The following is a 15,923-nucleotide window of genomic DNA, read 5'->3' as shown; positions in this document are numbered from 1 at the left end:
CCTAACACTGTGGTAACTAATAAGGGCACTGTGTCTGGAAGCCCGTGGCCTGCCTAGCTCCCCTGTCTGCCTCCAATGGGGGCCCAGATGGAGTCCCAAGCAGGGGCTGCACCAGCCCCAGCCTCCTTAAGAGGCTTGCTCCTACGTAGAGGTTGATGAGAGATTTGGGAAGTATGGAGAGATATAGCCTGGCCATGGGGCCTGAATGTCCGAAGCATCCATGGAGGAGATTCCATGCCTTGTGAGATGGTCTGCACCTGACCCTGGGGGACGACCCGGGAAAGGATCAGGGGGAGCTGTGTCTTTTCTCTGCACCTGACCACATCCTAGGTCTGCACCAGGCCCCAACTCCCTATTTGTGTGGGCATTTCATCAGGGAAATGAAACAGCACCCGGCTCAAAAACCTCTTGGGAATAGCTGCCTCCCATCTGTTTTGTTTTGAAATTATCACAGCAGAAACTGTTCAAAGGAAGGGCTAATTACCCCCAGGGAGCCCTCATCTTGGGCTTCTTGGTTCCTTCCTTCCCATTGCCACAAAGCTGGACTGGGCCAGACTGGAGGAGAGCAGGAAGCAGTCAGAGAGTGTGAGAGAAGGCAGGCAGAGCTGGATAGTAGCAGCCTTGTTCTGAGGTTACATTTATGTAACCTGATTGACCCAGACAAGGGTCTGTGCCCAGGGCTGCAGATGTGAAGGCAGGGGCTGCCAGGGAAATTGGGAAGGTGCTGGCAAGGAGCAGCAGGAGTGGGGTGCAGAAGGAAGTTGAGTCCCCAGCCCACCACCTTGCTGGCAGAACTGTCCCAGACATTTCAAAACCCCGGGCTTTCTCAATCTTCCCAGCCGACCTTGCCTTGCTGGCCAGCTGGGGCTCCTCCATTGACACACAGTGCAGTTCCTGTAAGGGGAAGTGGGAGGGGATTGGTATAAAAAGCACAGAGTACAGGGGACCCCAGGAAGAGGCCGCACTACAACCCACTCTGCTACTGTCAGAATGGGACTGAGGGCGACTCACACAGGTCTCTGGACTGACCAAGGCCAGTGGAAACTGGGTCGGGAGTTCTTAGAAGCCACTGCACCCTGGAGCCAGGCCACCTGCCTGCTGGGCTTAGGATGGGCTGAGGGCAAGCCAGGAGAGAAGGGGGACTGCTAAGACCCTGGTGGGAGGGGTGGCAGGTGCACAGGCAAGACACCCTGGCACAGTCTCGCTCTGGTTTCCCCTGCAGGGCTGGCGATCCTGGTGCTGCTGCAGTGTTGTGAGTAATGCCACCACCCCCACCCCCACCCCCAGCTTCACCTGCAGTCCTGGAATGCGTGGCAAGGGCACGGGGCGTTGGGGAGGGGGCTGGCACAGCAGCAAGCCCTTTTCCAGGCTCTTCTGGGTCTCTGGCTGGGAGGTATCTCGTAAGCTAGTCCGCGGCCACCAGAAGGTATTGGTCACATGTGTCCACTTCTCTGAACATCTGAGACTTTTCAAAATAGCAAACTTGAGAAGGCTCAGGGAAGTGGCGGCTTTCACCAGCAGCAGTGGCGTGGAGTGCCCAGGCAACCGGTGGCAGCACACTGCCATGCAGGTCCTAAATGCCTTCTGCACCTCCCCAGTACCCAGAGGCAGGGAGAGGCAGCCCCAGCAGCAGCAGCAGGAGTCAGGAGCGGAGGATGCTGGGAGCTGGCTCCCGTGTACCCCCAGCTCCAGGCTGAAACAGGGACACTCCCACAGAGGGGACAGGAAAGGCCGATGTTCCTCTCAGATTAAGGCTCCAACGGGAAGGCCAAGTGTCATGGGGCTGGGTCACCACTCTCTTTCAAAGCCGCCTCCTCCAAGAGGCCTCCTACTGGAACCCTCAAGTCCCATTTCAGCAGCATGTGCCAGTCTACCCCTGCCCCCACTCAAGGCCCAGCTATCAGTCTATACCATATTTAGCCTCTGCAGCTGCTCCATGCCAAGCCAGAGATCCGAGTTACTCTTCCCTCACCCCCCACTCACCCCAAGCCCCATGGGCGGGGTGGGGGTAACGGGCTCAGCCTGGAGGCCTACCCCTTCCTCTTCCTCCAGGTTCCGCCTACAAACTGGTCTGCTATTACACCAACTGGTCCCAGTACCGAGAGGGGGATGGGAGCTGCTTCCCAGATGTCATCAACAGCTTCCTCTGTACCCACATCATCTACAGCTTTGCCAACATAAGCAACAATGAGATTGACACATGGGAGTGGAATGATGCCACGCTCTATGGCATGCTGAATGCACTCAAGAGCAGGTTGGACCATGGGCCAGCCAGGGCACAGGGAGGGACAGGGGTGTACTGGGCAGCCCTGTTTTTGGCAGCATGGACATGGGCACCCTGCACCCACTTCTGGGTGGGGAATTGGAGGGCTTAGCTTAGACAAGAGGGGCAGCCAAAGGTGGGTGCACTTGGAGGCATCTCCTCCCCTCTCCAGGGAGCATGAAAAATGTTCATGGCTCTGCTTTGCCTTATACTGGCTTCCCAGTGCAGGAAAAACAGTGGTCGAGTCTGTGACCACTCAGAACACTGACAAGGAGGGCCCCAGAGGCCTAAGCCAGCCTCTTCCCAAAGCTGGAGCCTGCCTCTGGCCTCCAAGACATGGGGCCACCTGATCCGCTGACCCCACCTTGCCCTGCCTCTTCCCATCCTGCAGGAACCCCAACCTGAAGACCCTCCTGTCTGTGGGTGGATGGAACTTTGGCTCTCAGAGGTAAGAGGGACTAGAGGGTGTGAAACAGCAGCAAGGAGGCCTGGGCCTCCCCAGTCCACTGTAGGGGGGATTTTAGAGGCTCCTGTCCGGGGCCTGACTCATGTAGTGTCGAGAACCCAGAAAGAACTCAGAGACAGGGCGGAACTTGCCAGGAGTCACACAGTCTCCCCTGCTTGGTTTCTTCCCCTGGGTACTGGGCCTGTCCCAATCAACGCCTCCTCCAGCTGGACAGGTGGGACTCCCTGCTCCCCAGGCCCAGGGATGCCTCTCCCAACCATGGGACACTGTGCTTTCACCCTAGGTTTTCCAAAATTGCCTCCAAATCCAAGAATCGAAGGCAATTCATCAGGTCAGTGGCGCCATTTCTGCGGGCCCACGGCTTCGACGGGCTGGACCTGGCCTGGCTCTATCCCTCACGGAGAGACAGGGGTCATCTCACCAAACTCATCAAGGTGCTGGCCGATGAGGGAGGGCGTGGCAGGCAGTAGGAGGGGCAAAAGATTGAAGGTTTATCTCTTGTCACCCAGACCAATGGTATGCATGGGGCTTGGGGTCCAAACAGATTTTAGGAAAAAGTTGAGGTCACACTGTCATCTCTATAAGCTGCTCGTCACAGCCCAAGGGCAGCCAGGGGCTCAGAGCTCACAGCCTCTCCCCTGCTGTCCCCAGGTCCCTTTCACTCTCCTACCTACCTCCCCCAGGAAATGAAGGCTGAGTTCGCCAGGGAGGCCCAGGGTGGAGCAGATGAGCTGCTGCTGAGCGCTGCGGTGTCCGCAGGGAAGGTGGCCCTTGACAGCGGCTATGATATCGCCCAGATATCCAGGTGCGTATCCAATGTCCCTCACACCTCGGCCACCTCTCTTCTTCCTCCTCCCCACCCCCTTTACCCACCCCGGTATCCCAAGTACACAAGGGGGACCAAGAGTCTGAGAGTCCTAACTCTTCCAGGCCTTGTTCTTGTGGACCAGGAATAGGTCACTTCCCTACCTTGTGCCACAATTGCACATCTGTCGAATGGGACATAACAATGCCCGCCCTTCCTTTTCCTCTGGGGTGCTGCTGATCTGCTGACAGTTGCCAGGGCTGCATTCTAGAAAGGGTATAGACACCACACACCCACCCAGTCGTCAAGTTTCCCCATGCCAGGCTGGGGCAGGACACCGGTGCCTACAGGACCGACACAGAACAAAAAGACTTGGTTTCCAAAATGAGACAACTTCACATCCCTCCCCGCTGGCCACCCCCTCATCAGGGACCAACACCAGAGCCCCCTGAGAATGGCTGCCAGAAGCCCAGTGGCCTGATGGCTCCAGAGGGATTCCGGGAAAGCTGCAAGCTGGAACAGTGACCTTAGGCTCTTCTTTAGGACCCTAGAGAGGCAAAGACTTGGTATTTGTCCAGACTTTGGGGGTGGTGAAGGCATTCTGCACCATTTTCCCAGTGGCAGAAGCTTGTGCTGGGCAGTCCGCCTCCACTGCTCCCGAGCCCCGAAGGACACTTCCTCCCACCCTCTCGTGTCTTTGGCTTCCATCGCTTTTTGGTCCCTGTGTTCCCCTGTCGCACCTCCTCTCAGCAACTTCCCATGTTGCTATCGGTCAGCTTATCCTGGAGGGGAGCAGCAGGTGGGATGGAGGCCGGCTCCCACACGCATGTTGGGCCAGGATACAGGGACCCACTCTCACCCCAAGTGCCCTTGTGGCCCGTGGTAGGTGGGCCAGCAGCCAGGGTGGTGCTCACTGGGAACGCTGGGACTTGGCTTAACAGCTTGCGCATCAGCTGCCTCCTGCCCCAGCTCATATCCTGCTGGGGCCTTGGATGTGCAGCCAAGGGCTTTTTTAATTTCCCGCTCTGCCCTTCCTCCCCAGACACCTGGATTTCATCAGTCTCATGACCTATGATTTCCACGGAGCCTGGCGTGGGACCACCGGACACCACAGCCCCCTGTTCCGGGGTCAAGAGGATGCAAGTCCTGACAGATTCAGCAATGCTGTGTGTGCCCAAAGCTCTGCCACTTGCCAGGGTGCCCACATCCCGGAGTCGAAGCCCAGGGGTCCTTGCCCATACCACCCCACCCACACATTCCTCCCTGCCCTGTCCCCATCCAGGACTATACTGTGGGCTATGTGATGAGACGAGGGGTCCCAGCCAATAAGCTGCTTCTGGGCATCCCTGCCTTTGGCAAGAGCTTCACGCTGGCCTCCTCTGAGACTGGCGTTGGAGTTCCCATCTTGGGACCGGGGCTGCCCGGCCGGTTCACCAAGGAGGAGGGGATACTCGCCTACTATGAGGTAAGGGAGCCAGAGGAGACCATGAGAGCTCCAACACCACCAACACCACCCCGGGAAAGGGACTGCCCTCATACTACTTTTCTCCTCTGGGAATAAAACAATCCTCTGTTGGCGTCACGCCCTTGAGAAAGAGACGACACGCTGAGGTCTCTGCCACTCCATCTCCAGCAGATACAGGCACATGCCCGCCCCAGCCACCAAGTGGAGTCTTCCAGCATGGGAAAGATCCAGGGCCAGGAGGCAGGTTCTGTGTTTCAGTCTAGTCTCTGTTCCTCTGTGAGACCCTGAACTTGTCCTCAAATCTATATGAGGGAGGAAGCCAGTAAGGAACCCCCTTACAGCCCCTTGGCTGTGGCAAAGAGGAATGCTGGATTCCCACTTGTTTTACACCAACCAGTAGAAGCCAGGGAGAGGGGCTGTCGGAGACCTGGTGGGGCTGACTTCTCCCCACCACCTGCTGAGTCAGGTGCCACTCCCCACACGATCCCTGCTCTGTTCTCTTCTCAGATCTGTGACTTCCTCCAAGGTGCCACGGTCCACAGACTCCTGGGCCAACAGGTCCCTTATGCCACCAAGGGCAACCAGTGGGTGGGGTACGACGACCTGGAGAGTGTCAGACAGAAGGTAGGCTTCCCAGAGCTCGAACCCCAGGATAAAGAGGGAAGAGGCCCAAATCTAGTCCCCTGAACAGTGGGGACTGGGTCACCGGTACGTGGGTCTTAGCACCTGTTGTTCCCTCCTCCGGTTGGAGAGGGCCGCACCACACATCACCCATCACACACACACACTGCTCTGGTCCAGGGACCCAAGCCCTGCCTGCTCTGTTCCTTTACCCAGGTGCAATACCTGAAAAGCAGGCAGTTGGCGGGGGCCATGGTGTGGGCGCTGGACCTGGATGACTTCCGCGGCTCATTCTGTGGCCAGAACCTACGCTTCCCTCTCACCAATGCCATCAGGGATGCCCTGGCTGCGCCTTAGCCTGCCCCTTGTCCTACACTCTGTGTGGGGCAGGGATAGGAAGGTGGGGGCTGCGGAGGCCACTCTCCCCTCAGCCCAGGATCCACCTGCACCATGGAGTCCTGAGTTGAGCCTGGGAACAAGTGTGGAACGCAGCACAGTGTGTAAGATGGGGTGCACAGGGCATGGGGCTGTGGGGACTGTGGGCCAGCACAGTGCAAGGTACACCTGCTGATGAGTGGAAATGCTGGTGCAAGGGTACGTTTTTGAATTCCTGCTCATGGTCATGCCTATTAAAGGAGAAGAAGCAGCCCCAGGTCCTCCAGTACCCAGTGACCCTACCATTTATACCCTCTGCCCAGCCTGCAACCTCCTCATAGGAATATAATCGCAGCCCCTCTCTCCCTTCCCTTTCTTAATCCCACAACTATTCAATAAAGCAGCATAGCTTATCACTCAGTCCTAGCTCTGGTCTATCTTTGTAGGACACTGGACCCCACCCCCCAAGGGGCTCTGCTCTGCCACTCCTCTGGATTCTTCTTTCTGAGCCTTGGGGGTCCAAGATAAAGCTGCCACGTCCGGCTATGCCAGGCCCAGTAACCCTCAAGGGGAGACTCTAGCAGTTCCTGTGTCACCTGTTGTGGACTTAGCCAAGCCAAGCTGCAGGCCTTCCAGCAATCATTGTGGTCTCCCAATTCAGTTTTTTATTGCAAGAAATTTAGCTTCTTGCCAAAGGCCCTTCATCTAGCTTTTCATCTCTTCCTATCACGGTGGGTGATAGTGAGAGCTCATTATAGGACCAGGCACAGCGAAGAACCCTGAATGTCATCTTATGCCCTCTCCCTGTCCTCTGAGGTTGGGGGCGTGTCTCTGCAGGGCAACCCCCAGTGACAGGCACCTCTGTCTGGAGGCAAGCCTCCCGCTGCAGGGCTGGGTGGAATCCAAGGGCTGTCCCATGTCCTGGGCTCCCCTGCTGCTCACTCTGCTCCCTCAACTCAGAGGCACAGCGCTCAGGGCATCTCGGCTCAGGCTGGCCTGGGGCTCTGGTCGGAGACGGTTGGGATGAGCTGGGATGCTGCAGCGGGGGCTCCATAGATGGCTGGAACTTGTGCCCGGAGTCCCTGATGTTCGGGTTGTCTGTGACTTGGAAGGATCTTGATGTGGCCGGATGGTTTGTGACTCTGGTTTGAGAAATAGGGAAGAGAATACCTGCCGGTGGCCTTGAAATCCAAACCAGCTGAAGCAGGGCAAATGCACCTGACCCCCAAGGTCACAGCCCCTTTAAAGGCAGGGGAAGCAAGGGCCTTGGCCAGCACTCAGAAGGGTACGTGGCATTCACTGCTGGCCAGTGGGGCCAAGTGTCGCCTGATCCTTGCCCGCTGCTCAGCCCACCCCATGGCAGTGGCCGCCAGCCCGCGTCCCCTGGGGCCACCCTTCCCCCAGCCTGGGCAGGCTCTCCAGGGCTGACTCAGGGAGCTGCAGGGTTAGTCACATTTGCTTATAGCTGCAGAGTCAGAGGCCAAGGATGAAGATCGGGTCTCCAAGGACTGCTCCTTGTCCAGCAGGACACTGAATCGCCAGCCGGAGGCCATGGGCGCCACCAGAGGGGCCCTCTACTATTGGACCCAGCTAGGATAGCCAGCCCCAAGAAAGGGTAGCATGTTATCTATTGCTAAAGAAATGACAGGACTGTTGATTCTGAAACTGACAGACATATGCTTGGAAGGAATATGTCAGATATGAATCATCACTGAGGGAACACCTGTGCGGCCTCCACTCAGAACAGCAAGTCTCTCCTGAGTACACCTCGAGGACACACCCCTATCCCACCTCTGTAGGCCACCCCCACCCCATCTTCTGTTTTGATCATCACCTGACTTTCCGTCTGACTTGGCCACAACTGGCATCCCTGGGTGCAGCGAGCTCACTGCATCTTGAACAAGCTTCCAGCCCACGAGAGGACAGCATTTCTGCGTGGCTTGCTCCTTCTGCTGCCCAGGAGGGCCGTGCAGTCTCGTGCATTGCCCCATGCCCAGCCCTCTTCACCTTGTATTTCACTTTAAGGTTTACAAAGATGCCGGTCATTTCTCTATGCTTCCACTGGAGCCAGCCGTGTCCCCCAGAGCTCGGGGTTGCCCTACTGCACACATTCCCCTCCCTACCTCCTAGGGCACAGAAGTGGGCATTTGGGGGTGGTGCTGGGGTGCTGCCAAGCAGACCCATCAGCCCTGTCAGAACTGTCATGCCTACAAAATGGTTGTAACTTCTTACTGTTGTGGCTTTTCAAGGCATGACCTGGGCTAATGTTTTATTCAATCCATGTCTAGATGTCTCATTTGCCCTATACTGGGAACGCTCCCACCCACACCCTGCTTCAAAGAATCTAGAAGATTCTGAAAGCTGTTTTCCAGCAGTAGTGCCTTTCCAAGATCCACCTCCAATTTGTCCCAACCCCCAGGGCAAAGGGTTCTGTGTACCAAAGGGAAACCAAAGAAGGCTGACCATGAACCCAGGCAGTGGCAGTAAGAAGTGAGGCCGTCTGTAGGTGATCGGGCCGTGGAGTACGCCCCTCCTGACTGCACCAAGGTCACTGAGACTTGGAGCAGGTGCATTCTGGCAGGGCAGGTTCCTGATGCCCCTTGTCCTGTGCACCTGCCATGCTGTGGCAGAACCCACAGACCCTTCCCTGCCACAGGCAATGTGCTCAACCGTGAGCTCCGAGATGCCCACTCTTCCTGACACCCTGAGCCCCTGGTGTCCTGCAGAACCCCATCCCACTCCCTCAACCTCACACAGCACAGGGGAGAGTCCTAGAGGCCTGCAGACCCCAGGGAAATGTGTCGGGGGACTCTGAGCCCCACTCCCTGGTGTGAGAAGCCCCGGAAACAGGTGGCCCCAGAGACACTCAGAGTTCAGTCTGGTCTCCGTCCCCAGATGGACACTCTCCCCACAGCCCTGTCACCTGGCACCGGCCCCCAGCCAAGTCCCAGCTCTCCCATACACGCCCTCCCCCACTCCCCGGGCAGCGGCACTCTGGTGGCCAGGCACAGCCAGGGTGCTGGACAAGGGAGTGAGCGCCTCAAGGGGCCTGTGCGCTTCCTCCCCCAGATCTATTCCTAGCCTGGACGCCTTGCTCCCAGCCCCCCACCTGACCTGACCCCACAGCTGAGAATCGTTGGCAGGGGGCGGGGCAGCCCCTAGCTATATAAACCCAGACCGAGGTGGCCCAGGCATCCTGGAGCCCCAGGCCCTCCACACCGACCCTGCTCACAGCAGTGCGAGCCCCAGCCTGCCCAGCAATGACGGGAAAAGCCGCCTCTGAGACCCCTGCCCCCAGCACGGAGGAGGCAACGGCTGAGTCTGCCAAGGCGCCCAGCACTGAGTCTGCAGCAGCAGCAGCAGCAGCAGCGTCGGAGGAGCAGCCCCCACAGCTGCAGGACCCTGTCTCTCAGGAACCTACCCCTGAGGCCCCCGCGGCCCCTGCAGAAGCCCCTGCAGCCACAAAACCTGCCCCCCTCAGTGAAGGTGACCAGGGGTGGCGCGGGGCGGGGCGGGGGACAGGAATAAGGAGAGGAGGGGGCTCCTGAGCTCACCTTGACTTCCCGCACAGATGTTCCCAGCGCCCCCCTGCGGCTGGCCTTGGAGGATGTGAGCAGCAGCTCAGTGACCGTGAGCTGGGAGCCCCCAGAGCGCCTGGGAAAGCTGGGGCTCCAGGGTTATGTGCTGGAATTCCGCCGGGAAGGAGGTGAGTACTGGGTGGTGAGGAGAGGGGCTGGGCACTGGGGCTGCTCAGGGAGTCACAGAAGATGGGGAGGCATCCATCCCTGCCCCTCTTGCCCCACCAGGGACCTCTGATAGTCAGCTATGCATCAAAAGACCCCACTTATAGAGGGACAGGCCATGAGAGAATGAGGAGGCATGGCGAGGCCCCCCAACCTCGCTGTGTGACTTTGCAAATGTATCCAGCCCTCTCTGGCTTCGTCCTTCTCACCTCTGGCCACTACTATAAGGCCATGATGTGTCTCTGATGCTGCTGGGAACTCAGAAGTTGGGGTGGGCATGGCAAGGGGGAGACAGACCCATAGATGGGGGGTCAGTGTTCCCAGACAACCAGCAAGAAGGCAAAGCCCACGGACAAGGCCTCATACCCTCCCCACCCCCTCTCTCTGCCCTCCTGCCCAGCCTCAGAGTGGGTACCTGTGAATGCCCGGCCCCTGATGGTGACCCAGCAGACGATGCGGAACCTAGCCCTGGGGGACAAGTTCTTCCTGCGCGTGACTGCCGTGAGCCGGGCGGGTGCTGGCCCGCCGGCCGTGCTGGAACAGCCTGTCCACATCCTGGAGACCATCGGTAAAGCCCCTCGTCATCTTGCTGCCCAGCTCTCACCTGCTGGAAGGCAAGCCCGCCTCGCCACACTCACACACACCTGCTTGTAGGGAGGTCCTGCTTCCCAGGCAGCCAGGGCCCTCTGGAGCTGAGTGGGCCAAGCCTGGGGGAGGGGCTTTGCCATGGCCACCAACAGAAGCTCCAGGTCCCTGGGACCCAGGTTCGATGACCTTTCTGTACTCCCTCCTGTCTGATCTTCAGTCCTTAGCAGCACCAGGGGAATGTCCTGGGCCCCATGGGTCCCCACCTCCCCTCGGGGTCTGCAGCAGCAAGAAGGCCCTGCTCACAACGTGACCCTGGCGGGAAGAAGAAGAAAAGGCCGCAGAATGCAGAATGGCCACATAACTTCTCCATCCTCACAAGGCAGCACCCACTGGCCACTGGAGGCCAGCTGCTGTCCCTGTGGCTAATATTTCTATTTGCAGGGTGTATTAGCCTCAAACCCGCCCCCATTCCCCTGCCAGGGCTGGTCAGGTTTCGGTCTGTTAATGGCGGTGAGTCACTGGGTCCGATCTCGCGTCTCTAGAGACAGCATGGGGCCCCAGGGTGAGAAGAGACATGGACAAGCAGGTGGCCTGGAGCTTTCTCCACCTTCTGCCTCAGCCAGTTCTCAGCAGAGCTGGGGGACAGAACCCTACCTCCAGGGGTCTAGAGAGACCTCTAGGAGAAAGTGTTGAGACTACAGAATGGGGTTGAGTTTGGGTTCAAGTTTGAGACTCAGGGATCATGGTAGCCAGACCAAGCAGGTCCCCAGGAGCCCATGCTTGCCCCTAGCCCTCCTAGGCCAGGCCTGGGGTTCCAAAGCCTGCACATTCCGGATGAGATGCAACCTCCACCCTGGTGGCAGCAACTACAGCTGCCTGGCTGGCCTGGCAGTGGCCTGCAGCATCCTGCACCTCACCACAGGTCCCCCCATCCATCACCAAAGGACCCCAGGGAGCTCAGCCTCAGAGATGTCCCCCGGGGTGCATCACTGCTGAAGGGGGCCAGCTCCACGCTCTTTGCTCCATGCAGGTGCCTCTGGCAGGACAAGAAGGGATTTCCTGGAGAGAAGGGGCTGAGGAGGCCCAGAGCAAGTAAAGAACAGCCAGGCCCCTCAGGACAGGGTGGGGCAGGGCCCTGTCCAGGAGCCTCCCGGGACAGCTGTCCCTCCCGGCCACCTGGGGCTGCCAAGCATTCCTGGCCCCCTGCAGCTGCCCTTGAAGCATTCCAAGCCCGAGGCTCCAGAGCCCAGTGCCCGCTCAGCTAATCCTTGGAGACACAGTGTCCCTTCTCACTGTCTCCTCCGCGTTCTGCATGCCACCAGCCAACTGCTGCCACCTGTTTGCCACAGAGGAGCCCCAGTCCTGGCTCCAGCACCCACCCAGGGGGAAGGGCAGCTGCTGAGGCAGCCTCACTGGCAATGCTTAGTGAGTGCACCTGGCTAGATGTGTGAGAAGGTGGTTGTCTAGCAGGGGGCTGACAAGTCCAAGAACGACCTGCCAGCAGCAAGATGGAAAGATTGTGGGAGGAGTGCATAAGGAAAACCCCAAAATCCTCCCAGTAGGACCTAGGAGGGGTGGGCAAAGAGGGTTCCCAGAAAGTCCTGTTCTGAGGTGGTGTCAGGTATCTTGTGCTGGTTTCCTAGGAGAAAGACTAGGCTGCCTTTTCCCAGCAGTGCAACAGGTGAACTGCCCGCTCCCCACCAGGGGGAGACCGAGAGGTTGTCGGCCCCATCTGGAGTCTGGGGATTTGCAGGCAAATCTCAGCCTAACCAGGTCAAGGTACCAAGAAGGCAGTGCCCAAGATGCCTACCAGTTCACACCACGGTGGCCCTGTCCTGCCAGCAACCTCTCATTTCTCAGCTCCCTGAAGACCTCATGGGGATGGGGTCCTCTAGATCTGGAGCAGTGAGAACTCCGCCTTTCCCCATGGGGAGGCAGCCAGGACATACCAAGGCCGCCTGCCACCTGCCAGCCAACTGTCCTCCCCAGCTGCCCCACTGCTGTGCTAAGCCTGGACTCTCGTTCTGATGCAGAGGCCCCCAAGATCCGCGTCCCCCGCCACCTCCGTCAGACCTACATCCGCCGCGTGGGAGAAGCCATCAACCTGCAGATCCCCTTTCAGGTGGGTCCCTGCAGGGAGCCTGGGGAGTGTCAGGACCCCCATGGGGGCCTACCTGGGATCCACCAGGGTGGCCTCGTGCACTCTCAACTGGGCATGTGACTCAGTGGTCAGAGGCTGAGAAGATGAGGGTAGTAGGGGAGGCAGGTCTGCCCTCTTTCCGGGGCTGTGGGCCCCTGCCTGCATTCACCCTGCGGCTTGCTCTCCATCAGGGCAAGCCCAAGCCCCAGGCCTCCTGGACCCATGATGGCCACGCCCTGGACACGCAGCGCGTGAATGTGCGCAGCGGCGAGCAGGACTCCATCCTCTTCATCCGCTCGGCCCAGCGCTGTGACTCGGGCCGCTATGAGCTCACTGTGCGGCTGGAAGACCTGGAGGCCAAGGCAGCCATCGACATCCTGGTGATTGGTAAGGGGGCCAGGGTGCAGGAGCACCCAGCTTGGCAGGGAGAGTGGGGCATGGCCCATGGGGCCTGGCAGGAACCACATCAGGCTGTGAGGACCGGGAGGCAGGCCTGCCGGGTGCTGACACCCATGCCTTGCCCTCTGGTCCTGCAGAGAAACCTGGGCCCCCCAGCAGCATCAAGCTCCTAGATGTGTGGGGCTGTAATGCCGCTCTTGAGTGGAGCCCACCCCAGGACACGGGCAACACAGAACTCCTTGGGTACACGGTGCAGAAGGCAGACAAGAAGACAGGGGTGAGCCGTGTGGCAGGTGAAGTCGGAGACGAGGGACCCGCCTGCTGGGGATGCTAAGGACCACCACTCTGACTCCCTGCGGGGCCCCGGCCAGGACCAGCCCCTTCTCTGAGCTGCTACCCCCTCCTCTGTTCATGCTCTGGAAGTTTCCTGTGTATGGAAATGAACACATGGAGCCTTGCTCAGGGGCTGAGTGCCTGCCCTTCTAAGAGAAGCTGAGGCTGCAGATTCTCTAAGGCCCCCCGGCTGACCCAGGTCCCCCAGGTTGGGGCATGGAGTGAGCAAGTGCCGCTGAGGAGGGGGCTGCTGATTGGCAGGGAGGGAGAAGCCAGGCAAGGGTGACCAGCTGCTCTGTCCCCACAGCAATGGTTCACGGTGCTGGAACGCTACCACCCCACCACCTGCACCATCTCCGATCTCATCGTTGGCAACTCTTACTCCTTCCGGGTCTTCTCCGAAAACCTGTGTGGCCTCAGTGACTCAGCCACAGTCACCAAGGAGCTGGCGCACATCCAGAAGGCAGGTGGGTGGGCCAGCATTTCCCAGGGTCACCACGGCTCTGTGGCTTCTCCTGGGTGCCCGCTCCCAGGGATATCTGCTGCCCTCCCGCCTCACAGCAGGGGTGTGTGGGTGCGTGCGCACGCGTGCGCGTACACACACACACACACACACACACACACAGGCTTGAAATCGAAGTAATGGATGCAGCTGACGGATTTCAGCAAACGCAGCACAGCAGACCCATGCAAATGAGCAGGAAGCTGTGCACTGGTTCTGCCAGCCCCACACAACCACTGCATCCCAGGAGATCTTGATGCACACGGCCAGGCAGCCTCAGGGCTGTTTGCTGGATGCACAGAGTTCTGGGTCCAGAGAAAACGCAGCTGGCCGGCCGATCAAACAGGAGAGGGGTGCTCTTGTCCATCTCAGCAGGTGCCAGGCACCCCTGCATCCAGCACTAAGTCCCAGGTCTTGGTCCCCAATGTCCTGCAGGCTCCACCAGATACCTTCTTTTTAACACCGTCTTGTGCTGCACAGAATTCAAAGTTTTCATTTAGAAAAGTAAAAAAAAAGCCAGCCAGACACAGACTGTGCCAGGACACAGACTGCCACCAGGCCAGCCGCTGGCCTACCCACTCCATTCCCCATCCCGGGCCTCTGAAAGGCATGCTCCCTGAAATTCCCCTGCAAGCTTAGATGAGGAGTTTCTTAGGGTGCCCCCATTTCTACACCCTCAGAGCTGCCCCCATTTTCTCTCCAAACCCAGGTATTGTAGCCAAACCCAAAGGGTTTGTCGAGCGAGACTTCTCAGAAGCCCCTTCATTCACACAGCCCCTGGCTGACCACACCTCCACACCGGGCTACAGCACTCAACTCTTCTGTAGTGTCCGAGCGTCACCCAAGGTGAGGAGTTAGAGGAGTGCAGGGGTGGGGGCATCACCCAGGCCTGTCTACCCCACCCCGAGGCTGGCATCCCAGCTCTGCCCTGACCATGACTCCACCCAGCCCAAGATCATTTGGATGAAGAACAAGATGGACATCCAGGGCGATCCCAAGTACCGAGCCATCTCCGAGCAGGGGATCTGCACCCTGGAGATTCGTAAGCCTAGCCCTTTTGACTCTGGCGTCTACACCTGCAAGGCGGTCAACGTGCTGGGCGAGGCCTCGGTGGAATGCCGGCTGGAGGTCAAAGGTGAGCTGGAGAGCATCAGGAGAACAGGAGAACTTGAACTAGATGCAGCTGAAAATCCAAGGCAGGAGGACAGGAGAGTGAAGGCCAGGAGTGTGGGGAGAGGCGTGTAGCCATGACCCTCTGCGGTTCCCTTCCCCCATCCTCCCACCTGGTAACTCCCCCCTTCCTCCCCTCCTCCCCTAGCCAAGCTCTAACCTGCAGGTCTCTTGCAGCCTCAGCCACACACTGAAGAGCCACGGTGGGAGGAAGCCGTGCCTACAAGGCAGGTGACTGGCTGGGCCCCCACCCCTGCTCCCTCTAAACAGGGGCTGGGCTGGGAGGGGGACGGTCAGCTCAGGATGCAAATGTGCAGGCACGGGCAGCTAGTGCACCAGTGTGGAAAAGCACGGTGACATTGCAGAGCCAGGCCATGCTGAGTGACTTTACATAGAGGTAGGGATACGGAGCCCCTACCCCTTCCCTGGCATTCTTCAGCGTTGCATAAGGAAGCGTGTAGTACTGCAGGGCAGGCTAGGGAGGGAGGCCCTGGGAGAGTGGAAGGTGCTGCGTTCCACCTGCTGCACCCCTCTTTCCTTCTCCTCCCCAACCCCCTCACCGCCCCGCACCTCTGGCAGCAGCCACGCTCCACCCCGCACCAGGGCTCAGGAAGCACCTTCTCCAGCAGGTGCTGCAGCCTGAGGATCCAACTTCACCAAGACCCCAGACTCCCACTTTCACAGCCGTGGCTTCCCTCTGCTGCCGCTGGCTCCGCCTGCCCTGGCTGGAGCCCAGAAGTTACAGGTGGGCATAGCGAGCCCCCCGGGAGCATGCTTCCAGGGTGGAAAAGACCAGAAATGTGCAGGAGCTGAAGTGGGCACGGGGCTGTGCACTGGGCAAGAAGCATCAAATAAAGGCTTGTGGTTGCAGCCAGGGGCCTCTGACCATGAAGTGTGGAGTCACCTGGGGCGCCGTCCGGCATCCTTGTGAGGGAGCCAGTGAAGGGAGCTCTGGGTCTTACGGGGACTTTCCCTGATGTGTGAGTGTTTAGACTCTTGCTGTCTGATTCACCCTAGGTGCCTGTGTAACCATAGCAACAGACACACCCTGGA

General features: G+C 59.1%; 2 protein-coding genes across 5 annotated transcripts; both read left to right on the top strand.

Moving 5' to 3' along the window:
- The first annotated feature begins 956 nt into the window (after positions 1-956).
- Positions 957-6,415, top strand: LOC121166667 (chitinase-3-like protein 1). 2 transcript variants are annotated; one of them, XM_040995916.1, is made up of 10 exons: positions 957-1,015; positions 1,223-1,252; positions 2,053-2,254; positions 2,655-2,711; positions 3,013-3,163; positions 3,413-3,534; positions 4,577-4,700; positions 4,817-4,999; positions 5,507-5,623; positions 5,837-6,415. In XM_040995916.1, the coding sequence occupies exons 1-10, from the start codon at positions 991-993 to the stop codon at positions 5,975-5,977; spliced, it is 1,152 nt and encodes a 383-aa protein (XP_040851850.1). In that variant the 5' UTR covers positions 957-990; the 3' UTR covers positions 5,978-6,415. The 2 variants fall into 2 exon arrangements, with proteins under 2 accessions (XP_040851850.1, XP_040851849.1); XM_040995915.1 differs by having other exon boundaries at positions 959-1,033.
- A 1,841-nt stretch (positions 6,416-8,256) lies between these two features.
- Positions 8,257-15,730, top strand: LOC121166666 (myosin-binding protein H-like). 3 transcript variants are annotated; one of them, XM_040995913.1, is made up of 11 exons: positions 8,257-9,481; positions 9,567-9,701; positions 10,139-10,306; positions 12,360-12,448; positions 12,658-12,853; positions 13,003-13,142; positions 13,506-13,665; positions 14,410-14,546; positions 14,649-14,835; positions 15,048-15,101; positions 15,500-15,730. In XM_040995913.1, exons 1-10 carry the CDS (start codon positions 9,256-9,258, stop codon positions 15,062-15,064), a joined length of 1,455 nt encoding a protein of 484 aa, XP_040851847.1. In that variant the 5' UTR covers positions 8,257-9,255; the 3' UTR covers positions 15,065-15,101; positions 15,500-15,730. The 3 variants fall into 3 exon arrangements, with proteins under 3 accessions (XP_040851847.1, XP_040851848.1, XP_040851846.1); XM_040995914.1 differs by having other exon boundaries at positions 15,497-15,730; XM_040995912.1 differs by having other exon boundaries at positions 15,048-15,730.
- Positions 15,731-15,923: the final 193 nt, after the last annotated feature.

The sequence above is a fragment of the Ochotona curzoniae genome, unplaced genomic scaffold (assembly GCF_017591425.1).
Source record: "Ochotona curzoniae isolate NIBS_2020 unplaced genomic scaffold, NIBS_Ocur_1.0 patch197, whole genome shotgun sequence".
In the NCBI taxonomy this organism is placed as follows: Eukaryota; Metazoa; Chordata; class Mammalia; order Lagomorpha; family Ochotonidae; genus Ochotona; species Ochotona curzoniae.
The sequence above is the reverse complement of the archived record's forward strand: the minus strand, read 5'-3'. Positions and strand labels throughout refer to the sequence as shown.